This window comes from Nyctereutes procyonoides, unplaced genomic scaffold (assembly GCF_905146905.1).
Source record: "Nyctereutes procyonoides isolate TBG_1078 unplaced genomic scaffold, NYPRO_anot_genome, whole genome shotgun sequence".
Classification (NCBI taxonomy): Eukaryota; Metazoa; Chordata; class Mammalia; order Carnivora; family Canidae; genus Nyctereutes; species Nyctereutes procyonoides.
The window spans coordinates 37,116,334-37,142,810 of NW_026575140.1; the positions used below are offsets into that span (position 1 = coordinate 37,116,334).

The 26,477-nt window shown below is 44.9% G+C and overlaps 1 protein-coding gene across 1 annotated transcript in view; it reads right to left on the reverse strand.

Annotated features, from left to right (window-relative positions):
* The window catches only part of DAB1 (DAB adaptor protein 1), a 1,111,289-nt gene that overhangs the window by 38,238 nt on the left and 1,046,574 nt on the right, over positions 1-26,477 (reverse strand). The window contains exon 12 of the mRNA XM_055307012.1: positions 20,556-20,615. Within this exon, the coding sequence (XP_055162987.1) occupies positions 20,556-20,615 (60 nt within the window). The remainder of the gene's footprint in view (positions 1-20,555; positions 20,616-26,477) is intronic.

Below are 26,477 nucleotides of genomic sequence, written 5' to 3' on the forward strand. Positions count from 1 at the left end.
GCTATTGAGCACTTCAAATACGGCTGCTGTGACTGATGAACTGAACTCTAAATTTTGGGAGTTACTTTTGGGAGCACCTGGGTAGCTCAGTCGGTCAAGCATTCGACTCTTGGTTTCGGCTCAGGTCATGATCTTGCTGTTGTGGGATCGAGCCCCACATTGTTGCTCTGTGCTCACCATGGAGTCTGTTTCAGATTCTCCTTCCTTCTCTGCCCCTTCCCCTGCTGTGCTCACTCTTTCTCTAAAATAAATCAATAAATAAAACCTTGGAAAAATAAATTTTATTTAGTTTTAATTTCAATTTAGATAGCTGATATGTAGCTAGTGGCTACTCTATTTGATAGTTCAGCTCTAGGGAATATGTTTAAAAAACAACTTCCGGATGGCTCAGTGGTTTAGCACCGCCTTCAGCCCAGGGCGTGATCTTGGAGACCTGGGATCGAGTCCCACGTCAGGCTCCCTGCATGGAGTCCGCTTCTCCCTCTGCATGTCTCTCTCTCTCTCTCTCTCTCTCTCTCTCTCTGTGTGTCTCTTATGAATAAATAAGTAAGTCTTAAAAAAAAAAACTTCCAGTTGATGGAGAACTTTCTAAATAGTGGACATATTGCTTCCTTATACAATCTCTTCTGTTCTTTTACAGAATATCCTACTTTTGTATTAAGTGAAAAGGTTCTATGGAAGGAGTGAATTCTTTGCACTGTCTAAACAGTACCATGAAAACAAACTCAAGTTTGTAAAAACAGTAGTCTTCTTCTGGTGTAAAACATTTTTTCATTGCCTGAGCTAAGCCAGAGCTAGATATCTGTAGGGCTTTTTAAAGGAGATTAAAATTCATGTCTCAAAGGAAATCCATGAAGCCTGACCACCATTACAACAAAATGGAGTCCCATTTAATGTTAAAATGTTCCAGGCCTACTGAGATCTGGGGCTCAATGGTCTTTCTGACCCAATACCTTAATCTCATAGAGGAATTGGTGTTGCTTGGAGGATATTTCTCTGTAATGATCGAAAAATTGCCTGTAGTTACTCAAAGCTGGGCACTGTTTTAGCAGGTAATGGCCCTCCTTTCCCCAGCTACCATTTCAGGAGGAATCCAGAGGTTGTCCAGAAAGTTAGAGTGGGAGGGGAATGCTTAGACGAAAGTTAACATCTTCCCTGGAAAAGCCTTCAAGTGTAATACATTTGTAAATCCTTGGACAGTGAAATATTTATTTATACCTGGCTTTCTAAAAATTAAGGTGGTCTTTGAAGTAGCCTCTCCCTCCCCACCATCGCCACTTCTTTTCACTCTGGCAGGAACACTTAACATAAGATCTACCCATTTAACAAATTCTAGAGTGTATGATACAGTACTGTTAACCACAGGCACAATGCGGGTCTCTAGAGCTTCGTCATCTTTCATAACTAAAACTTATACTAGTTGAATAGTAACTCCCTACTTTCCCCTTTCCCAGCCCGTTGCAACCACTATTCTACCTTCTGCCTCTATGTCTTTGGCTATTTCACAGATCTCAGATAAGTGGTATCATGCAGTATGTGTTCTTTGTAATTGGCTTATTTCATTTAGTGAAATGTACTCAAGGTTCAGCCAAGCTGTCACATATGGATGTCCTCCTGAGGCCGAATAATCCACTGTGTGCACCTACCACATTTTCTTAATCTGTCCATCCTCTGTGGACATTTAGGTTGAAATGGCCTTTTCGACTATGCAAGGGGAAAATCAGGATGGGGGCTGGAAGTGAAAGGAACTTGCTAGAACTTTATTCAGGATAGGCAGACCCCTTGAAAATTCACGGCACTAAGAGGACCTGATGAGGCTAATGTGAATGAATGAACAGGGGGCTGCTGGGGCTCAGGAATCTGACTCCGGCTTCTCAAGCTTCCCAACTTAAATCTAATGTCAAGAAAACCAATTTGCTTGCATTTGAAAATAATAGATACTTCTAGGGTGAGATTTGATGTTTTGAGCCTAGGCAGGGTGGGGGGATGGAAAGACAGATGTCTGAAACAGCAGATCAAACTGCTGCTTCATCATTGGCATTTCTTTGGATAAATTCCTTCCTCACTCTGAGCCTCAGTTTTCTCCTCGAAAAATAGGCCAGTGTCGGCTTGCTGAGAGGAAGCAGCAAGAAGGTTGATGTGTATGAATAAAATTAGCACAGTAACTGGCAGAAAAAATCTCAATGGGTATCAGTTCCCTTTCCAAGATTATAGAAAGGGGAGGAAGGGTGGGAGGGAGGAGGGGAGGAAGAAGGAGAGGGAGAGGGACAAGGAGGATGGAGAGAGGAGAGAGGGAGGAAGAGATGGGGAGGGAAGGAGCAGAAAGGAAAGAAAGAAAAGGGGGAACAGAGAGAGGGTGGGAGAGAGGGAGGAAGGAAAGGAAGAAGGAAGGAAGGATAACTATGGAATATTTACTTGGTAGGGGACGATAGACAGAATTCAGGCCATTGTAAAGGTTTGGAAAACACTGACCCTGGGAAGGAGCAAAGTCACCTGGAGAAGCTGAAGGTATGACATGGCCCTCCCACAGCAGACACACCGCCACAGCAGGTTCCCACTCCTGTTCCTTTCCCCCAGTGTTAACACTGGCGAAGCTGGACCATTCTGGGGGTCAGCCCCATCATTCATCCCTCCTACCCCATGCCCTTTTCTTTCTTTTTTTTTTTTAAATCCCATGCCATTTTCTTCTCTGCTCTTCTCCATCCCTATTTCAGAACCCAGTTGGAAACTTTCCACATTTTCATGCCCAGATTTTATAAAACACAGCCATTATTTTCTTGAAAAAAATGTAAGGATGGTGACACAATCTACAGGCTGAGGGTAGGTTATGCAAGAAGAGCTAAGTATGTTTGATCTCAGTAACAGTGATGAAGGGTAGGAGATGCAGGTTGTGGTGCCTACAATGTGGCAGTGCTGGTTGTGCAGGACGACAGTGGTGGGGACAGTGACATCTGTTATGACTGTGAAACCAGTTGCTATTTCACTCCACATCTATTTACTGAGCAACTATGATAAGACACAGTCCTTGTCCTTACATCACCTGAGGGAGATGGAAAAGAAAACAGACAATTATCCTATAATTGGTGTTATAAGATAACATGCAAAGCCTGCTTGGTATAGTGATGACAAGGCTCAGGACAGTGGCTCCCACTACTGTTGTCTACTATGAAACACATGGTATCCAACCCAATCTTGAGGGTCAGGGCAAACTGGAGGCAGCTGACATTTTAAGATGTCAGCAGTAGTGCTATTGGGAGTTTGATCATATCAATGCTATTGTCATGAGGAAATGATCACAAAGACAGATGATGGTACAGATACTTCTATGGTGATGGTCAAAATGGGGCCAGTGACTGGGATTAGGAAGAAACACTGAAAACACCAGCCTGGCCATTGAGCTTCTGCAGGAGCACTGGCGTGACTTCATGTTTACACTCCTAGAAGCCTCCTGGGCTCTAGATCCCGGTCCCAACCCATGACGTCACTCTAAAGCTCTCCTATTTAACAAGGAGAATTTTTATTTTTTTATTATTATTTTTAAAGATTTTATTTACTTATTTATTCCTGAGAGAGAGAGAGAGAGAGAGAGAGAGAGAGACAGAGAGAGAGAGAGGCAGAGATACAGGCAGACAGAGAAGCAGGCTCCATGCAGAAGCCTGACGCGGGACTCGATCCCGGGACTCCAGGATCACGCCCCGGGACGAAGGCAGGCGCTAAACTGCTGAGCCACTCAGGGATCCCCCTAACAAGGAGAATTTTAGAATGTGGAGTCCCCTTTGTTGCTTTAGCTCCTCTGGCACGCTGCAAGATGGCTTTACTACTTGAGTGGTTGTTACTGAGCAAACATATCTGCACAGGTCTAGAGGTCCAGAGAAGACTGGAAGCCAAAGGGGAATGTCCCAAAGCTTGTAATTATTTGTTTTTGGTGATCTCTTCCTTTATTGCTTCTCTTTAAAAAAAAATCTATTATTCTAGTTCTACATTAGCAAAAACTCAAGGATTTTTCAAAACTCCTAACAAGACTTGGCATCAGTTCAGTACTTTGAAAAAGAGTGAATTAGAATCACAGTAATGTGAAATTGGCTCCTGTCAGCGGGATGACAGGATCTCAACACACTGGTGGGGAGGAGGGCAGGGGACCTTCTCTGAGAGTCCGTCATCTCTTTCTTGCTGGTGTGTGTCTCTTGGAGAGGCTACTCCTGGGATCCAGATGGCACCCAAACTGGAACAAGAAATACTGGATGGAGTTGAAATCAAGCGAGAGTAGCAGAGTCTCAGGCTGAGTGCGGAGCAAATCCGAGGAAATCACAAATGGTAAGATGTCACAGCAGAGGAAAAAATAGTCAAGAGGGCTTTGCCTGCTGCTCCGACAGCCGTTCCCGGCAAAATGCTTTTCCTTTTCTTCTTTGGAAGAATGCATATTTTATGTACTCAGGCATATTCATTTCCTTATTCACTTCTTCATTCCTGGATTCAATCCCCAACGCATTCATTTACGAATTAATAAACTTCCTGAGTGCCCACTATGAGCAAGGCACCGGGCCAACACTGCAAAGACTGAGAGGCTGTCCTTTCTCTGAGTTGTAAGAGTCAAGCTAGGCAAACTGGAGGGTTGCAATTCAGGTCGGAGCATGAGGAGTGGCACAACAGGGGTACCACACTGAGCATTTCCAAAGAGCTTGTGCCGCTTTCACTGCTGCAACACCATGCACAGGCCTGAAGCCGTTGGAAACAACCAAAACCAGAATTCTATTTTTAGATGAATGGAAGTTGACTACTTTACTCATCTCTTAATTCTTCCTCATTGTGGAACTGGGGAAATACACATCTCATAAGACTATTTGAAGATTAGCTTGTGTAAGATTTTAGATAATAGCTTCATTAGCATGGTGCCTGATGTATAGGGAAGACCTTTAAATAAGTATCTTGATTCCCCTCCCAATTGTATAGACAAAGAGGAGACAGTAAGTCAGAGCAGAGAAACATTGCACATATTCTACAACAAGGAAACTAAGGTCCCAAGGAACGCCCAGCTTGTTCATATGTAAAATAGTGAGGGAAATGGCTCCTTCACAGATTTCTGAAGATCAGATGAGGCAATGTTCAGCGATAGAACAGACTTGGACAGCAGCCTAAAGGTTTGAAGTCAGGAAATCTGGAAGAGCACTACCCTCAACAGTCTCTGATTGATTGTCCAACCTACAAATAGTTTGTAACTTTGTGTCATAATTTCACATGCCCTCCTAAGAGTTCTCTCAGTATATTTCTCACCCTCAGGCTTTGGTACAAGCTACTCCTTATGACCGGCTGCCTTTCCCATTCTTGTTCATCAGGAAAACTGTAATACATCCCTAGGGACTTGGGTCTAGTTATCTCTTCCAAGCCTTTCTCCAAGGCCCTCAGGATGGAGTAGATGATCCTCCTCTGGGAATATCATATGTCCAGTTGCAATGGCTGATTCTCTCTTCTTCATCACAGACTATGACCTTGTAGAGACTAAGTTTCTTTTATGGGACACCGTATCTTACTCATTTTCACATTCCTAATATCTAGCTAGCTCCGTGACTAGCACACAAAAGGAAATCATATTGAATTGGCAAGTGAAAAAAACCAGAATGAGTGAATGGACGAACGTGTTTATATGAGAATAGGAAACTGAACAGAAAGAAACTTGGTTATAGCATGACTTACTAAGCGGAGGGTATGGTAGTCCATATGGTGTTTCCAAATGTTCGGCATGAATGTGTGTGCACATGTATGCACACACATACACACACGCTTGCTCGCTCACAAAGACTTGGCATTTACTATTATAAACTCCAGGAAGGATCTCATATCCACTCTTGTCACTTGACCCGGTGAGGCTCTGCAATCCAGGTAAATGGCCCTTGTTCTGATTTCAAAGAAATGCTAGGGGTGTGTCCTAGAAAAAGTTATAAAACCAGAGATATGCTATCCTTCTGGCCCTTCTAGTACCTGGAAAGCATTTTCCTCTGAATTCCTCGTCCTTCCCATTAGTGAGATCTATCGGTGGCTAAAGGATGGTAGTCAGTCTGTGACATACCTCATTACTTGAAGTTCAGCCAATATCTGATCTTATCACCCTCCCCTCTTAGTTGCTAGTAATTGATGAAGTGATCGTATTCCATATTGTTCAAGCTCTCAAGCTTAACGCGTGCAAAGAACTCTGGATCTCTCTCAACCTGCTCTTTCCTTGTCTTCCAATTTCTGTGAGGGCCACCAACTCATGCTTAGAAGCTAAAGCCCTTACACATACAAGTTACACTTGATCCCTCCTCTCCCAAGCCCTGACATCCAACCATTCACTAAGAAATGCTGACTCTCTCCAGAAGCTACCTCAGCTCTGCCTGCCTCTCTCCATCCCCTCTGCTGCAGTCTCTTTTGCCTCAACTTCTGTTTTTACTCTTGTGCTTTAAGTTCACCTCTAGTACAGCAGTCACAGCCCTATTAAATCAGATCAGATTCACTTCCCTGCCTACCACGCTCCACTATCTTCCATTACAGGGAAATAAAACCCAAACTGTGCCACTGCCTGGCCAGCCCCTGCCTGTGCCTGAACTCACCTCCAACTCCCCTCTTTCCCCCTTTCCTGCTGTGCTCTGGCCAACATCAGTCTTCCCTCTGTTCCTCATGGCCCACTGGGACGTTCCTGTATTCTTCTTTTCCCTGTCCCACCAGGTTCTTCTCATAATTCAGAGCTCAGTTCAAGTGCTACCTCACTAGAGAAACCTCCTGTGACCATTTCCCTAAATAGAAGATCTCATCTCATGATCTCCTTTGGTTTTGTGACTTGTGCTTATGCTCTGTTTGTCTTTTAACTTGTTTGCTTGTAGCCTTCCCCTGTGGAATTGAGCAGGGCAAGGGTTGGGTCCTGGTCTGACTCATATAGAACCTGTGCCTAGCACAGTGCTCCACACACAGTGGATACCAGACAGTATTTGGGGAATGGGTGAAGGAATGAATGCCTGAACAGAGCAAGTGTAAGTGACCAGGGACTGGTTCTAGGACGTACCTTGCAGTATTGCAGAAACTATGCAATTAAAACAATGATAGAGACACCTTGTGCATACTACTACAGGTACAAGGGAACTCCATGTTTGCTACTTTGACATCACTGCTCTGGTCTCTGCTTCTTTTCCTGCTTGCTTTCTGCTGCTGGACACCCTACTTCTGAAGACCAGGTAGGTAGCACAAGAGTGTGGCATATTTGATGAGCTCCTACACAGAACTCCTGGGAAAAAACCCTCTTTATCTGCATGCTGGCTATGTCTGTTCTATGAAAGACCTCTGTAATTTAAACTCATCAATATATACTTGATTAGGTCACAAGTGGTGGAGATCATTATTTCTGGTTTTGGTAGAGCCATAAAGCCCCCAAATGTACAAGTCACTTTTGATTCAACTCTCTCCCACACCCTGACATCCAATCATTCATTAAGAAATGGTAATTCTATCTTTAGAATATATCTCAAATAGTCCATTCTGGTCTGAGGAGGAAGGGATAGTTTTAATATTAAGACCTCAGCCCTTCCTGAAAATGTAGAACAACAGTAATAATGGTTAGTGTTTATTTTTTATTTTTTTTAATTTTTTTTTTATTTATTTATGATAGTCACAGAGAGAGAAAGAGAGAGAGGCAGAGACATAGGCAGAGGGAGAAGCAGGCTCCATGCACCAGGAGCCCGACGTGGGATTCGATCCCGGGTCTCCAGGATCGCGCCCCGGGCCAAAGGCAGGCGCCAAACCGCTGCGCCACCCAGGGATCCCATGGTTAGTGTTTAGATGGAACTTCCTCTGTATGTTTAGACACTATTTACATATTAATTCCTTTAATTACTACAACAAATGTAGGTGCTATTGCTATCCTCACTTTCAGAGGAGCAAACTGAGGCACAGAAGGATTAATTTGCCCAAGGTCATACAGCTAGTAATAGGTAGAGCTACAATTTTCACCAAAGTGGGCCAGTATGTGCTCTTAACTCTTAAGCTATGGTGAGGGGAACAAAAAGGTGTCAGTCCTTCTGTGCTTTATGACTAGGGAGAGAGTTAAGGGTTCTGGAAGGGGCAACCATAGTAGGCAGTTTGGGAGCTCGCCCTGCCGGAGCCCATCCCAACCTTCTCTGAAGGACCCTGGGCAGATTACACTGCAAGTAATGAGGTCTGGTATCATGGGGTTCAAATTTCTAAGTGACTGTGGAAAGAACAAAGAGAAACAGCCAGAGGGAGACTGAAAAATGCAGGAAAGTGGGACCAAAGCCAGAGTATTGGGCTGACAGCACACAAGGGTGGAAATGATGAGTAACAGACACAAGGACAGCTGCTAACCTGCCCAAGAGAAGCACAGCAAGGTGCTAACAGAGCTCTGTGAAAGGCGGCAAAGGGGAGGTGGGGCCAGGAGAATGTGAAACAAGTGAGTCAATGTCACCTTCACAGGAGCCATTCTTTATGTCCGAGTCCGGAGCAAGGGATGCCTCCTTCAGATCCCGACTTTATTTCCGTCTCCCCCTAGCATCTCAACCTCAGTCTTCTCATCCATAAAATGGTTACTACTATGTTAATTGAAATAGATAAACTTAGTTGAGCATCAGAATCCACGGGGGGAGCTTTATAAATCTCCCTTCACACACACACACACTCACACACACACACACACACACACACACACACACACACACACAAGCAAGCCTTATAGAGGCAGATCCAGGGGGCGGGGCTAAGGAAGTTGTATTTTCAGAAAGTATCACAAATGGCTGTGTAGGGAATGCAGTCTTTGGGATTCACTGAACCCACTACAGCTTGCCAAGCAACACAAGTGCTCCTTGGCCCCCAGTAAGTGCTCAGCAAATGTTCATTTCTTGCTTCCCCTCTAAGTCATCGCTAACACGTTTTTGCATGTTTGGGGGTGGGACTGTCACCAGTATATATTTTTGTATTCTCCATCACTCATTTCATTCTTTTTTTACAACTAGAGTTTGTTCATCATCCTTCCGTAACCACTAATAATGGCAGTTAGGGAGAATAAAAAGAGTGTCCGTGTGATGATTTATCCAGAAAAGCTAAATTACTGTACCAAGAGAGAATGAGTGTCAGCATCAATGGATATTTATGGGGAAGCTGTATATTATAGCTGTGCTCATTAGAGATGCTGTAGTTAAGGTTCTGTGAATGTTAATGGTCTGTATTAGAGGAATAATGATAGAATCTTAGCAGCAGCAGTTCACAGATATCCCTGGACCACATTTTTTCACCATGGAACAGATCTCCAAAGTAATCTGATTTATGCCCACAGAAGAAGCGAGCATGTGTCAGGGCACCTCTACTTTGTGGGTAGTCTTGTGGTTGCTTCAGTACAAGTAACACAAGGGACACAGAGTGCCGAGAACAAAAATGGACAGTCCCTTCAGCCTTCTGCTTGAAATCCCCATGTGCTCTGGTCTTTGAGGCAGGTTGGCCTGGTTGGAAAGGACATTCACCAGCTTTGGGTAGGGTGGCCCTACATCCCGGTTTGTTTAGGACAGTGCCTGTTCACGCCTGCTGTCCCAAAGTCATTGTTAATAGCACACCCCTTTTGCTCTCCAAAGTGACCCAGTTTGGAGGATAAACTAGGTCACTGTAGTTTTAAGTTCAGAGAGAACTGGCTTATTCTTAGTGATGCCTCTTCTAGCTATGCTAGGTGATTTAACTAACTTCTCTGATCTTCAATATCCCCTATAGGAGAGGAGAGACCTACTTCTTATGGTTGCTTGGTATAGTCTGACAGCAGTGTATTAAGTGCCTATCTCAGTCCCTTGTTCTGGTAGTGACACATGTTATCCCTGTCCCAAAGTCATGAAACTGTCCTGCAGGCTCAGCCCTATCCCATGCTCTCAGGTAACACTTGATCTTGTTGACTTTGCTTAGCCATGGAGAATGAAAGGCACTCAAACCCATGCTCTACATACCAAAGTTATTGCCACCCATAGGCCACAAGCAAACTACTGATAAGGTTCAGGTCTTATTCCTCCTCCTATCTCTTAAAGTACCTGCTATGGTCCTATTACCATGTAATAGCTTATAATAATAATAATTATGGCTAACATTTATTGAGCAGTTATTATGTGACAGGTGCTGCTCTATGTGTATCACTTTTTTTCAGTCCTCAGAAGAATTCTATGAGGTAGGCACCATAGCCATTATTCACATTTTGTGAGTGAATACATCATCCAAGGTCACACAGTTGGTAACTGAGGGAGAAAAATGTAAGGCCTAAGTAGTAGTGTTGAAAGGTTCACACCTCTAACTGTAATTCCAACTTGCATGCCAAGTATTTTGTTCATGTTGGTAACTGGTCACTTAGACCAATCCAAAAGATAAGTAAGGCATCTTGCTTAGTCATACAACTGTGAAGTATAAAGCTCTGATTAACTTCAAATTTTGTGTTTTTTTTTCTGCTGCTTTACTCTCTCCCAAAGAGTAGGCTCACAGTCTGTGTTCATGAATTCAATTAAAGAATAACAAAGCCTCTAATAGAAAGTTTGTGAAGGATCTTTTCATCTGAACACCCCACTTTTCCCACCCATGGAACGAACTAGTTGATTTTTTTTTTGACACTGGTTTTCACATTATCCTCTCTGGATCTCTTCCTTTCTAGAACCTTCCATCCTTCTTCTAAAGGATTCCAAATGGGTAGGCTTTGAGACTCCAATCCAGCTTCAACCACAGCTCCCCTTCCATTTGTTTATATATAAATTACTGGGTACATTTCCTTTGAATATAGATTCTGGGGTTTTATAAAAAGCTTGAAGACCATTCCTCCAGGAGACCAGTGGCAGGTATTTTAGCACAGCAATGGAGTGATCACTGTTTTGTTCAGACGCAATTATTGCCAACACACAACTGAGCAAACAGGACATCAGGCAACTGCTTATGCAAGCACTTATCCCTTTCAACATTTGCATTTGTGGAAAACAAGTTTTGGGAATGACTTAACAGTGAGCTGTCTACAGCTCTGCTTGATTCCATTCATGACAGCCCGTTTTTTCAAACTGCGAAGAAAGAGCCAGATATCATTCAAAGTGATAATGTGATACCACCCAAATGTGAGTCATGGACTGAGAACAGAGAGGGGGATGAAAGGGATGACCACTGTCTTTGGCAAGAACCTGAAGACAGTGGATGGCAAGGCAGGTCTACAAACACTCTAAGAACCTAGAAACATAAAATAGCACATAGGTAAATGACAGAGCTAGTGGAGAGAACATGAGCCTTCAGACCTATGATCTCCCAAAACTGACCACTTCAGAGGTCAGAGCTTAGACCTCATGTTTCTCTCATCCCCCATATCGCAAGATCTTTCCAGATCTACCCATCATTCGCTCAAATTTACTCACCTCCCTCCCTGCGTCCCTCTCCCTATCTGCAGGGTCTCACCCTCAGTCCAGACCCGTAGTAGTCCTTACTTGCCTGCTCCTTTGACCTCTTTGCCCTGAGACCCATTCTTGCCCTCCCTCTGCTCGGTGTGGGCTAATCCCTGTCAACTACATTGCCTGAGCTCCCTTGCCAACCCACTCCCACTTAGATTTGGACAACAGGACATGGTATTTGGATGCTGGATAGTGGCAGGAAGGGAGAGACACTGAATTTCTCATTGGGTCTCTTCAGGCAGGGCTCTGGCAGTAGTGGCGTCTCCTCCATGGCTTCAGTTTCCACCAGAAACTCTTGCCAAAGATCCCTGCTCTGGCTGGACAGCTCCCCTCCTGCTGGACAGCTCCCTCTGCAGCCTTGGCCCCTCTCTGTCCTTCCAGCCCTGGGGATGGTGGCACCTTCCGACTACTAGACTATTACTCATTTGAGTTGCCCCACTGTCCTCTGGCTTTGCAGCTCTTCTAACACCTTTGTAACTAGTTTTCCACATTAAATTTCCTCTATCAAATTACCTCGTGTGGGCTCTGTTTTCCTGACTTCATCCTGATAGATACACATAGATAATCCCATTAGCTTCTTAATGGTCTCTCCAGCGGCCAGGCCACCTGCTGCAGGCCACCAAAGTGACGCTAAGAATTGTAACCCTAACAGTGCCACTCCACACCTGAGAGCATCATGGCTTCCCAGACAATCCCAGTTTCTAAGCACTACATTCCAGGCCCTTTAGTCCCTGGCACTGGCTTCCCTTGGTACCTTGTCTCCTGCTCCTATAAAGGCATCCTGTAGTCCCACTACCCTAGACTGAAGAGTATCCCAGAGCCCCTGGAATATGGTGCGCTGTTCCATATTTCAGGGCCTTTAAACATTCAGTTCCTTCTTCCTCAATATTGTTCCACCTTTGCTCTGATGCCAAGTTTGCATCATCCTTTAAGAATTTACTTCTTGGGTGAAGACCTCCCTGGACTCCCTTGGGCAAAGTTTGCTGCCTCCCTACTGTGCTCCCATGGCATCTTCTAGACAGCCCCTTAGGGCCTGAATTACATCAATTGCAATTAATTTTATATGTCTACCTTCTTGAGATCATTAAGATTCTCAAGCAGCTAGCCCTATTCATCTTTCTATCTCTAGTGAGTAGGGGACTTTCTGGCAGGTAGGAGTCCTTAGAAAATGTTTGGTAAATGGACGAACGAATAAATGAATAGAAGTTGTAAGGGAACTCAAAAAAGAAGGGCTCTCCAGCCACTAGAGCTGTGGGATTACAGAAGTCCTGAAGGTCTGTCACTGCAGGCATGAGGACGGATGCCAGTCTGGCATGTTCATCTGTGTTCATCGCAGGCGTTCTAGAGGGATTCCTGCATTGGTGGGGAGGTTAAACCAGCAGCTTTTAATGTTCTCCTTAACCCTGAGATTCTAGGAATTTCAGATTATATCTCAGAACAGTTTTGTTAAGTACTGCAAAAAGAAAGCCTGCCTGAGAAACATGAGATGGGGCCAACTTCTATCTCCTTTGTGGGAATATGCAGATTCAGATTCCTTTCCCTTAGTTCAGGAAGACCTCCTCTTGTGTGACATCTATGTTAACTGCATTCTGATAATTATCATTTCTCTACAATGTGGTGCTTAATGAGGAAGTGAAACTGACAAATGTTCAGACTAGATTTAATTCAATTATGAAACATCTTGATCCAAATTTCAAACTAAAGGAAAAACCAACTGCTGAATTGTGAATGAAAATTTATTTGCCATGAAAGATGGGAACAGGGCGGGGGTAGGGAGGGGGAGGAAGGGGTGGTTAGGAACAGTTGTCCAGAGAATTTCAGCAATTCTTCACATTAATGGACTCACTCTTCCTACATTTGTATCGGGGAAACGGAACTAAATCTAGGGCAAGGAAAGGGTGCCTGGGTGGATCAGTTGCTTAAGGGTCTGCCTTTAGCTCAGGTCATGATCCCAAGGTCCTGGGATTAAGCTCCATGTCAGGCTCCCTGCTCAGCGGGAAGTTTGCTTCTCCCTTTCTCCCTGCCTGCCACTGCCCCTGCTTGTGCTCTCTCACTCACTCCATCAGATAAATAATTAAAATCTTAAAAAAAAATCTAGGGCAAGAAAAAATCAAGCAAATATTGATGTTGGGGGCAGGGGTCTTGCCTGAAAATCAGGCATTTGGAGGGTGGGAGGCAGGCAAGGCCAAATGAGCAGCTCCCTGATTTTCAGAGGAAGGAAAGCTTTCATTGAGATTTGTTCTCTGGGACTCACAATTATCTTTTCAACACCAGGATGAAGAAAACAGTGCACAGGCAGAGTGGAGGGTCAGGAAAGAGTCAGACATGGGTGTGCCTCATGGAACTCAGGCTAAAGGGGGAGAGAGGTGTGCACAGCCACCCCTGGGGCCGGCGTGAGCAGCAATGAGTAATGGGAGACAGAAACTGACCTGATAATAATTCTATGTGGAGGAAGAGGAGATAAGAACGTGGCATTTTTTTGAATCCTAAAAGGCAGTAGGTCTTAGTGGAAATTGTGTGGGTGCCTGAGTCAGAATCACCTAAGGTTCAACTTTGGGCTTTGTCACTTACCAGCTTTGTGACTGTGGGTGAGTTATGAGACCTCTGGAAGCCTCAGCTTCCTCCTATGTAAATGACGTCTACCTCTCAGGTGTGATTACTGAATGAGACAGGCTGAGACCACAATCTAGGCTGTCTGTGGCACATAGCATATGCTTAATAAAGTCGACCTGCTTTTTCCCCAGCTGAGATCCCTTAGACTCTCGGCGTGCATGGCTAGTGGCCTGGTATTATACCACAAAGAAAGGAAATGAAGGGAGGCCTGGACTTTGGATCTGATCACTGGGGTTTTAACCAGTTTCTCCCAGCGTGGCTCCCGTTTGGCACACAACAGATAGATGTAGAGCCCTGATGTCAAGCTCTCCAGAAGGAAACTAAGGAGGAACAGATTTTCTAGGTAACTACTCTGTGCCTAGTGGTTGCTCAGTGTGGTGCCTCGATTACAATGCTTGCTTGGTAAACTTGTTTCCATCCAGAGCAGTGACTTCACAGGGCAATGCCACAACTTATTGGTGTTCACTTCAGAGTGGGCAATTAAAGCCAGGGAGAGAAGGATGAAGACGGGGATGGGGTCTCTGGGGTACCTGGCTTGGTAGCTTGAGAAAGTGGGAGCAAGATGATGGGGTAAATACTAGACTTAATAAACACGGGGGCAAGTGAATGTGAAGATAGATGTGTGATCCTGAGGTCTACTCCTGCAGTCACCTTCACAGCATAAGGACCTGCTGCTGGAATCTTCCTAGGGCCAGAGCCCTCACTGTTCTTTGAGAGCTGTCCTTTCTTCTGAAAATCAGCTCAGATGGTTTCAAATTTCTTTCTGATGTTGAGCCCAGATTTGCCCTCTCTTGTCATAAAACTTGAGCTTTTCTTGTAATCCTAGGATAACCTATAAAGTAACTGGAGCAACTAATACACACCATCCCTCAATCTTTGCACCCCTGGGGTCTTTGAAAGCAATCCCTCATCCTCACAGAAAATGCTCTCATGTTGCTTCGTGAGTCTCCAAAAGCCCTGAGACATTGGTCAAGGATGGTGGTCATTTCCACTCTGCACAACAGAAAAATCAATCTCAGAAACTCGAAGTGATTGGCAAAGATCATACCCAAAGTGAGGAAAGAATCTCAGGAAGATTCTGATCATTCTTTTCAATTCCTGAATCCCTGTTTCGTCCAAAAAAAATGAAGGTTGACACTAACTTATCAATTTGACAACCTATGTGTCCTTCCTATTTATCACTTTGCCCAACTTTTAAGTTTCTCTTTTGAAGGCCAAAAAATGTTCTGCTAGAACCCATTGACTGATAATTATTACTGATAATTACAAAGTCTTTCATGGTTATTACAACTACATAAAAGGGGTTTAAACTGGACATTTATAGGGTGAAGGATTCTTTTTCAGCCATAAGAATATTACACGAGGTCGAAAGGAGGGGAGGGGAGAAGACAAGTGCTGGATGTTTCTCATGTGACAGCGACATGAGGCATGCTAAGGGTTAGGTTTGTGTCATTGAAACAGCTGACCGTGAAGGTTAAGTGTCATCCAAATTCAGTGTTGTGGGGGCATAACAGGGCCTGAAAGAGGCACTTCTGTAGCCTGTGAATGCATCATTTCACTTGAGGTCCCCCTGCAGAATCAGAATCATGTTCAAAGGCTAAAAGAGTGCAAAAAGCACTAAATAATGGATGTGGTAATGGGCTGCTTAGCAGTCACCTTCCTCCCCACTCAGGGATGTGCATTCCTGACAGCCCCAAAGAGGCCAGGATGTTTGTCTAAAGAACATGAGCAGCATTATCAGCCATCAGAAAGGAAGACTACCTGCATGTCCCCTGTTTCTTTGAGAAGGAAACTGATGATAAATTCATTGGTTCTGAGTGCTGCTAAGTACAGGTGGTGGAAACTCAGGCACCCAAAGGACCTCAATGATATGCCCAGAAGGTGCTTTGCCTGCTCAAGTCCCGCTCATCCTTCAAGGCTCTGCCCAAGTGATACCTCCTTCCTCCCTGTCTCCCTAGTCCGCTAACATTCCCTATCAGCCAGCATCTGTGCTCCTGGGGTTCAAAGACCCCTGCATAAAAATAAAGGCTGTGTCAAATCTTCCAGCTGCCTTGACTAGGAATAGAGGAAGTGTATATTTTAGGGAGTGAGTGGGATTAGTCCTTATCTTGGCTCAGAGTCCTAGGAAAGGGTGGAGTGGTGTATAGCATGACCCTAAGAACAAATATGCTAGAAGGGAACATTAGAGATCTGGATTAAAACAAGCAAACAAAAGCATCCTAACATGTTATTTGTGAAAGAGGAACAAGAAAGGAGCCAGTACAGCTTAGCACCCCAAGGTAATGGGGCCTGGTGGGCACTAGGGCATGGATGCATGAATGTGGGGAGGAGAGTGAAGAGATGGGATCGGCTTTCTGTCATGCCTGCAGCCCAGCTGATCGAGACAAAACTGTGCTGCCATAAGCTGATGCACTAAGGTGGGTGAGACCCATAAGAAATGTAATGAATTCTAACTCCTGTGCCAAACTCTAGGATCCAATACACCAAATGTGACACCTCGATGAGTATATCTCTGACCATGGAAGGTGACAATGAGCCAGGGACTGAGCTCCAGGACAGAGATTTTGGAGCTGCAATCAAGATCCCATTGGATTCAGGACCCTCAAAAATTTACATGAGTACATGTAATAATACAAGTTGCTGTTACTGTTTTCTGGGGAAAAATTACACCATCAAAAGTTCAAAGAGATCAGAAATCCCCAGAGGAGTTACTTTAGAGAGAGTGATGATTAAAAGGGATTCCTGTCCTCAAGGAGCTCACAGAAAAGAAGGCGAAACAAAGAGAATGTAACAGCTCACGCTGTTGAATACCAACTCTGCACCAAGCACCATAGTGATTCATATCCTTCAGTTCATTTAGTCCTTAACACAAACACTCTAAGGCAGGTACTGTCATTAACCCCAAAGGCAAGGCCTTTGTAAGAAAATCAAGGTCCAAGGGATTCGTTAAGAAAAAGTAACAATGCATTGTGATCACTGCAAAGAGAAACACAGAGGTCTCCCAGGGGGGCTGATTACTCTGGGGTAAAGAAGGCTTCCCAGAGGAGGTGTGCAATCATCTAGCACACTTGCAATCCCCTGCTCGGTGAGAACTGTTTGCTGCTGCATCGCTTGTAATGGCATCAAATGGAAATGTTCCAATTAATCTAATCCATATCCCCTGTTAGGGGTTTTACATAGATGTCTCCTTTAGTCCTCCAAACAAAGCTGCAAGGCAGGCATTACTTTCCATTTACAGATGATGACCCTGAGGCTTAGAGATGGAAAAATATGCTCAAGGACGCTTGGTAGGTGGTAGGGATGAGAGCATACCCAGGTCTGATGCTGAAGATCAGGCCATTTTGTCTGGGGTTGATTAGTGGTTTTCCCCAGTGACTGCCCCAAACTAAGTCTCTTATTGGGCTCTGGGCAGACCTAGACCCAAGCAAGAAGAAACCCAGGGTACCCAGAGCAACAGGTCACTGGGCAGTCACCCTTCTTGTGGAAAACTTGTGGAAGCCCCCAAACTGCCTGGAAGGAAGCTGCTTATTATGCACTAACTTGGTTGTCGTTGGTTTACTCATCTTTCTGGCTAAGGAGCAGGTGGTGAAGGAGCAAACAGCAAGATCATACCAGGGATTTTCAGAGCTCAAAGGTATCCTAGGGAATATGCACTCATCAGAGAGGCAGGTCTATAGGAGCAAGCCTGTAGGACAAGAAGATCCCAGAACACTGAGGGATATAGGATATTAAAGTACCTCTGGGAGGTTTAGTCAAGTGGGATTAAGTTTCCAATGCATATGCTATTTTCCCCTCAAAATCATTTAGCAAGTTGGGTTCAGTTGCTCTTTTGGGTAGATGAGAATAATGAGGCAAAGAGAAACAAGAGAACTTATCAGAAGCCCCATAGGTAGTAAGAGCAGGAGCTGAGATTCCAAATCCAAGCATCTGCCTCTCCTTTAGAGTGGGTGCTTTTGACTTGCTACCTCTCTTCTGCTTTGAAAAATGTGGAAATTGTTCATGGAAAAGCCAGCATCACCCCAGCTGCTTCTAGGACTCTGTGGAAACAGAGGGCTGGGAGCTACTACAGGCCATTCAGGCAGCCCAGTTATTTCCCAAGCAAAACCTTACCATGCCTATTTAATGCCCATTTCAGAGTTAGAAAAAACAGGGAATTTCCTTTAAAAGAAATTTCCAGGGATTTCTATCAATTCCTTCTACAGGGCAGGGTCATTTGTACGTTTATTCCTAGCATGGCTGTGTCATGCCCAACTTCCATGTTCCAGGCCCTGGGCTTACTTCTGGTCATCCACGGACCTCAGGAAGCTCCTGGATATAATGGGCAAAGACAAGAGTTTCGACACTGTGTGCTAAGTGTTGTTAAAATAGAGAAATGATAGAGAGCAGGGTAGAGAGGTAGGGGTGATCTGCTAACACTGGGTGGAGCAGAAGACCAGAAAGTTTCCCTGAGCCCCTAGAGCCTGAAGCTAAGCTGGGATGTTAGGGGAGGATGGGGCTCCTTGAGGAGGCTGCAGAGTTCACTAGAGCTGGACCAGGGGGAGGTAGACAAGAGATATGGGCTGGGGCTGGCATCTGAGTGTTGTGTATGTCAGGCTAAGGAGCTTGGATTTTTTTTTTTTTTTAAGGTTTTAAGCATGGAGATGGTGTGGCCAGATTGGTTAATAAATTCACAAAAAACCCAGGCAGCAAATGGAGCATGTTTCCTCACGTATCTAAACCTGTTAGGGGCAAGCGAGGCAACTTAGGCACAAATTGAATTGTAGGGAGCTGTGTGATGGGAGCTGAACCAAACAGAAACAGGAAGAACAGACCAGTGTCTCAGTGACAAGGAAGCCTGACAAATGTAAAGGCCTCAGGGAGAAAAACAGCTTTTTCTCCAAGTGGCATCATGTTATATGTTCTCTATTACGTTGTAGACTGAGTTTGTGAGGAGGGCCCTGCATCCAGATATGCTTTTTTTTATGAAATCTAAAACCCGTGGGCTTCCAGAAGCAGTATTTAGGTTGGGTATGGTGGTTGCAGATAGTGTAGAGCAAGGAACGCTGATAGGAAGAAAAGAAATTTCATCAGGTAAAAGGGGAGTTGGGGCAGGAGAGGGTTAGGATGAACCAGAAAGACTTTCAACTCAAGAAAACAGCAGCTCAAAAAAAAAAAAAAAAAAAAAAAGAAAGAACAGCAGCTCATGCTTGGAAGGGACCACAGGAGGTCCTCTTTCCCCTCCACCCACCTCACTATGGGAGGATGCAAACAGGTGGTCTGACCTGTGGTCTCCCAGCCTCTGCTTGCAGAGCTCCAGTGACAGAGAGCTCACTCCCTTAGGTGCCAGATGTTCTATCCTTAACAGCTCCGACTCACTGTTCAGGACAGTCACTCTCACGCTGGGCTGGACGTGGCTTCCTTGCAGTGCCACCCACCAGTCTCAGTTCCATGAGCTGGCCAACACAGAACAGTGTACTCCCTCTTCCAACCAGTGGTCACTGGGGCTTCCATCTCCATATTTATGGTTTCTTTTCTCCAGGCCAAGCATTTCCAGGTCCTTCAGCTGTTCTGCTTCCCTGGGAATGGGGATTCAAACTGCCCTATCCATGTGACCTTGAAATCTGCGGGGATGCCTTCATGTCTCTCACACAGTAGGGTTTAGGACCAATAACAATGTCCCGGATAGAGTCATTCAGCCTCACAACAGTCTTGTTAGGGTCAGAGCTGGAACTCCTGAGGGTCTGTCTTCTAAGCCTGTGCTCTTTCTACCCATTATTGAGATTACTGTGATCAATAGTGACCAAACACCTTAGTTCTTTTGACATGGGCCGTGGCCAAGTCCAATGTCCCTCTGAGCAGAAGTTCCTCAGTGTCCCTTGAATTATGTACAGAGGGCACCTTCTGGGTACTGACTGGAGGTCCTACGTACCGGCCTGGTCTAGCAGTGGCATGGGGCAGTAGCACAGAGCTTGAGATTTTCCATTTCTAGGAGTCCTACCAGCTGATGGGGTCTAGATGTAGTGGACCTTCTGGGTTTTTACAAGCCCACTACATATGGCCTTTTTCATAGTGGTCTGGCCACTGGCTGGACCCTCATATACTCCAGAGGCTCTGGCCAGCTCTTCTGCTATCCCTCTGAGTCCTGTGAACTACTTTTAAATTGGATGGGCAACTCTCTTCTCAGGATGGAGACATTGCCCTCTATTTGACCAGGTATATAATAAAGTTGGCTGCAGACTCTGACCAAGGAATATCTGAAACCTTGAGACCTTCAGACATAGTGGTTTACGCGATTCAACTCACTACCACTCATGGGGCCAGACCTTGGTCCAGACGGGCACCCTTTCTTCATCTCCACCATTTTCGCCTTATGCCTCCTTCCCTCCAACTCACAGAGGAGACCTTAGCATGTGGACTCTGGCAAAGCTCTACGAGTTGTGACACCTATCCAGAAGAGGGGTTCCTTTCCTCAAGTTGCAGATACAGTCTCATAAGAATGCAGATTACTGGAACCTGGCAGAAGAGAGGAGGTATACTTACACTTACAGGTTGACTTTTTGGCACATCATAAACACCTTCCTTCTTTTGGCTGGTGGGAACCTGTGGAAGAATCAAATTTGATGTAGTCAAAACACTTTGATACTCCACTTTCAAAGACTAAAGAAACCATACTTCAACTCTAAGCTAGCTCAGTGTGTATGAGGATAGCGCCTGAGGGTCCCAAGTCAAAGGGGCTGCTGGAATTATAGGGGCAGCAGACCAGGCTCCTTCCCAGGGACAGCTAGATGAGGGAGGACTGTGTGAATCACTTCACAAATGTTTGCAGGGTCTCTGCCACTGGGCTTCTCATAGAATCATGGAACAGGAGGCTGCAGAGGCCTCAGGGGTCCCGTGAGGGAAAAAGATAATCCTCGTTTCACCAAAGACAAGGAGGTGCTCCAACTTGTCCAGAGTGATTAAAACTAGTTTTCATCTGAGCTTAAGCTGTTTGGTGCAAAGACTGAGATCCAGTTTAGTTAAAATATAGCAAACATCGAGGTCTCCGTATCAAGAATGGCTTCTGCTGGGATTGTGGACAAGTCAGACGATATTCACCAAGTTTTTTTTTTTTTTTTCCAAGAAAAGGGGGCAACAATGGCATGAAAAGCCTAAGACAGGAATCTAGAAAAACCTCAATTGTCTTTAAATATGTATCTGTATTTTCTTCTCCCCCTCCTTCCTCTTACTCATCCATCTGATCTTACTGGGTCGCGTGGTAATGGTATTACCCCGAGCAGGTCCCTTAGCTCCTCTGAGCTTCACGATTATAAAAATGGGTGTTACTGGCTCTGCTTCTCATTTGGGTTTTGTGGGGATCAAATGAGAAAAGAGATGGTAAATAAAAATGATTAGGAACTATAGTGCTGTAAAGTGTTAGAATGATAGCTGCTTTCACCGCTGATACATTATATAGGTAAGTATAAGAACTCATTTTATGACACTAACAACAGTAGATACGTTGAATACTTTTCTAATGAGTCAATCAAGGGCTTTACACTGAAGCATTCTGGCTTGAAAGCAATCAGTTGTGCTTCCCAGCAACCAGCACCTGCGCAGCTCACACCTCCATGGACGCCACAGCCTGTACTGGTTTTACAACTGTCTGCTAATCTGTGTTTCTTGTCATCAGATTGGGAGCTCCTTAAGAGCAGGCACAGTGCCTAAGTGCTTACTCAGTAGGCATTTGGTAAATGTCTTCTGGGTAAATGTATCATAAGAAATGTGGGCACCAGTGAAGAAAAAGAAAAAGTGTCTTTTAGGCTTGGACCAGCTAACTCTTCCATAGACAAGAAGTAAGAATTTGGGCTCATTTCTCGAGTCCCTTTTGGTATTTCCATCCTTATCAGCTTAACTCAGAATCCTTATATTGCTCCTAAGAACTTGGTATTAGAATCTTCACTTTACGCAGCAGAAAGTGAGGCTCAGAGATGTTAGGGAGACTTTTCCAAAGCCTCCAAGCTCATTAAGTGAGGAGATTCAAATCCAGCTCTTTCTGGCTACCAGACAAGACATTTATTACTAATGGCATCAACTAACGTTGGCAGGGCGCTTTCTGTGTGCCAAGCACTGTTCTGAATGTTTGTGTTTACAGGTATTCTCATGCAAGTCATTTGGGTGAGGGTGACAATCATCATTGTGTTGCGGATGAGGCAAAGGAAACCCAGAGAGGGTCCTGCAGGGGAGTAGGCTGCCAGAGTTGGAGTCCTGGCACTTTGCCTTTTAACAACTATACTCTACAGACAGCTGCATCTCATCCCTGTTTCCACTGTCCCCGTAGCTGTTCTGATCACATCTTTCTCTTTGACATCATATTCTCCACTTTCAAAAGGTGGTGCACATTCTTGCAGACATCAGGACTATGAGAGGGCATGGTCGTGTGGAAGATGCACTTTCTGAGCTGCTCCTGCAAACCTCAGCTTGCAGGTATCCAATGAAGAATGTAATTTCTTTGCTCCTGATAACTGGCCTCCATCTAGGAGGAACCCTCTAAGAATGCCTACCGAGTCCTTGTTAACAAGGGCCGATAAATTACCAGCTCGCACTTGTATTTTTACTAGCTCACCTTTTCCTGAGCAAAATGAACAGCATTTCTGTTCCCCGTAATTCACTGCTCACTACTGGCACTTAGCAAGTTGAACCGCAGCTGACTCTCAATTATCCCTGCAAATGGAGGAGAAGCGGCAGGATGGATAAACCCAAACTGCATAATTGAAAAAGCTTTGCTGCTTGGCTCTCCCATGGGTGAGATATCCATCTGCCTGTTTGTCCTTTAAGATTTATGTCAGCTGGGATGTCTTCTTGGGAGCCTTGCATGGTTCTCTACCTGGTTGGAGACTTCCTCTGTACTTTTGTGACCTCTGGAATACCCTTCCACTAACAAATAAAAGTGGCCAAGAACCTATTATGTATCATGATCTGTGCTTTGCCTGGGACAATGATGGCGAGTGAGCTGGATATGGCCTCTCCTTGAAGGAGCTCCTTATCTTACTGGGGTGGGGTGGGGGCTGAGGGTGGGGGTGGAGGGAGTAGCTGGGAAAGAAATCAAGCTACTTACATGAGTTGCACTTACATGAGTGCAAAATGTGCTTTATCTTATATGGGAGCTGTCAAACCACACTGCAGGTGTAAGCTTGCGCAGGACAAGGCACATATTTTACAAACCTGTCTCTCCACAGGTAAATACTGGTTGCATAGGAAGTGTTTAAGCATCAAACCTTTACTGTGTATGTGCTAAGAGCAGAACACTGGCAGAAGTGCCTGAGAGACAGAGAGCGGAGAGAGCCTTGTCCTGATTCTCATCCCCGCCTGGTGGGTCCATGCTGCCTGTAGCCCATCTCCCTAACACGACATTGTAGAGTGAGCAAGAACAGTTCTGGACCAAAAGGAAGTGGGAGATCTGGTTCCTGATTGTGGCTCTAGCACAGGCTACCTGACCTCAGAGGCTCTCTTTGTTCTCTGAATCTCAGTCTTCTCATCTCGCTGTCAGAGGTACTCAGAGGGGTGCCTAGAAGCTCCCTGAGGGTTGGGACCGCACTATGGTCTATCACATCTCCACGTGGCAGGCACATACCAGGTGCTCCATACAGAACTGCTTTCTTTTTTTTTTTTTTTTTAAATTCATGAGAGACAGAGAGAGAGACAGAGAGGCAGAGAAGCAGAGTCTCCAGAATCAGGCCCTGGGCTGAAGGTGGCACTAAACCACTGAGCCACCCGGGCTGCCCCAGAACTGCTTTTTGAATGAGGGAGTTAACAGAGGTGCAATTACTGCAAAAGCTATACATTAAGTGCTGTAGGTGCAGAAGACACTTTTTTAGCTCAGTATCATACTAATAGTGTTAGAGAGGCAGTTTAAGGGTTGAGTGACTAGGAGTAGAGACTTCTCATTTTAAAATAACAATACTTGACACATCATGGGCGATTAAAAATGATTTTCGAACCAAAGAACGTGAAAAATGCCCGCGTGGAAAGCTGCAGTCTTGCTAGCGTGGGAAGCCTGTTAACATTTCTGTTCTCAATACCGGGTTGAGAAGCTGAGGCTCTGGCCTTGGGTCCAGCACTTAAATCAGAGGACATGATTTTCTTACGTTTTAAATTGATAGTCATCATAGCTATTCTTATCTTACTGAGTTACTGCAAGGGTCAAAATTAAGTGAGGTGTAAAAGCCCTTGTACCACAAGGTTCCGTGTTGTTTTACAAAGATGACTGATAACTTTTTCTGATGCACGCAAAAAGAAAGACAATTATTATTAATCCGTTTGGAAAATGAGACTACTGATCCTCAAGGAGAGGTTACAGTTGCTCAAGAGTCTCTCCCTCCGTTGCGCCGGAGTTATAAATAGCAAAGTCAAGCGAGGTTGCAACTTTCCGCTAGGCTCTCTGACAAGATGAGGCGAGCAAGTCATGTTCTACTTCACTTAATACATCATCATCAGACATCTTGATCACATTCTTAGGAGACAAAGGGAGCTAACATTTAGAACCTACTATGTGCCAAGCGGCCAAGCGCTTTACACCTGCACGTCACTTCTAGAAGCAGATGATGCAGCATCCCTCATTTTATTGCCCAGGAGACTGAGACACAAAAGTCATGTACTTTATCCAGGGCCACAAAACAGCTAACAGATGACACCTGGGGTCTGTCTACCTCATTCTGGAAAATAAGGAAGGGATGAAAAATCTGAGGCCACCGTGGGCCACACTGAAGACTAAGAAACACTACAATCGACTCAGGAGGAATAGCTATGGAACATTCGCAGGCCCTTAAAATGCAAAGAAGAGCAAGGTTCCTAATCACAGCTCCTTAAAAGCCTAGCCTTATCTTCAGGCCCAAGAGCTTATCTCGAGTTAAGCAAATTGAGGCCCAGCTGACTGGCAAAGCAAGAGAGGAGAACAGAGGGTGATAAAATATTCATTTCCTTAAATGGTACCTTCCTGCTCATGATGGACAAGATGGGAAGATCCGGAGGTCAGAACTGTTAAAACAAGTGTGATTTTGAGATAGTGACTTGAAACCCGCACAGAATCTAATCATGCAACTTGGCGTCAGGATATTCTGAGTTCAAAAGAGCCTTGGGATTTATTTATTTACCGAGGTCGGAGGGACCTGGCTGTGAGGCAGGATGCCACTCCCTGTAGCTCTGTGATGTTGGGCAAGACACCATATCTGTGTGAGCCCTACTGTTCTGTAAGGTGGGAATGATGGTTCAAGCCTCACAGTCTTGTGAGAGAGAAGATGTTGCAGGTTAACCTCGCTCACAGAGCCGGCCCACAGTCAGCACTCAATAAATGTTACCCAAGCCACGTGTGCGGTGACTTCTAAGGGGCCTTGTCACCCTGTGGAGCAAGCGAACATGTTTCCCTAAAGAATCACTGTCCTGTGATGAGGCATGAGTTGCAAAAAGCAGCAAAGGGCCTGTCCGAGAGACTCTTCAGTCTTAGTTGTTCATTTTACAGATAAGCAAACTGAGGGTCAGAGTAGGAAAGGAACTGGATAAGCCAGATGAACCGCTGAGCTGGTACCTGGACTAAGATTCCGAATCCACACACGGTGTGACCCAGGATGAAGTCTCTTCTTTATATCCTTCACAGGATCTTGCTTCATTCTCATGACAATGAGTTATGGAGAAATTACGCCCCTACCTTATCACTGGGGAAACGGAGTCTCAGTGAGGGCTAGTGTCCTGCCCACTACCACTCAGCCAAAGGTAGGTGCCCGGTTCTCTGTTAGCCTACACCAGTTCTTCTCACACCTCCAACACTACCTTCCACCCCCACAGGGCACAGTAGGAGCCTCGCCGACCACAGCTCAGTCGGAATTCAGAAACCTTGCACTAAAAAGCCTAATTTTGTCTTAAAGGGTATTTTTTTCTTCAGTGGATGACTGGTTAATGGCTCCTTTGGCCTCACATTCAGACATCACAAGGTTGTGGCAATTAAAAGCCTGACACTGAGAATAAATATGTAAGTTTTCCATGTAAAGATGGAAACTTTGTGAGCAATGATTTTATTTTTTAAAGTTTTTAAAAAATATATTTTATTTATTTATTTGAGAGGGTGAGCAAGAGAGATAGCAGGAGTGGAGAGAGGGGAGAGGCAGAGGGAGCAGAAGAGGGAGAAGCAGATCCTCTGCTGAGCAGAGAGCCCAATATGGGCTCGATCCCAGGACCCTAGAACCCCGGGATCATGACCTGAGCCGAAGGCAGGTACTTAACTGCCTGACCCACCCAGGTGCCCTGTGAAGGATGATTTCTAAACAAAACTTCAGTGCACAGCCTCCAATCCAGAAAGATCAGGTGGACAGAAATACTTAGATTATTACTCCAATGGACTGGTTTAAACCAAGTTGTTGGTATAGCTGATGTTACACTTTGGTCATTTAGAATTCTGTGCATTTGACAGAAACTGAAAATCTGTTTTACTTT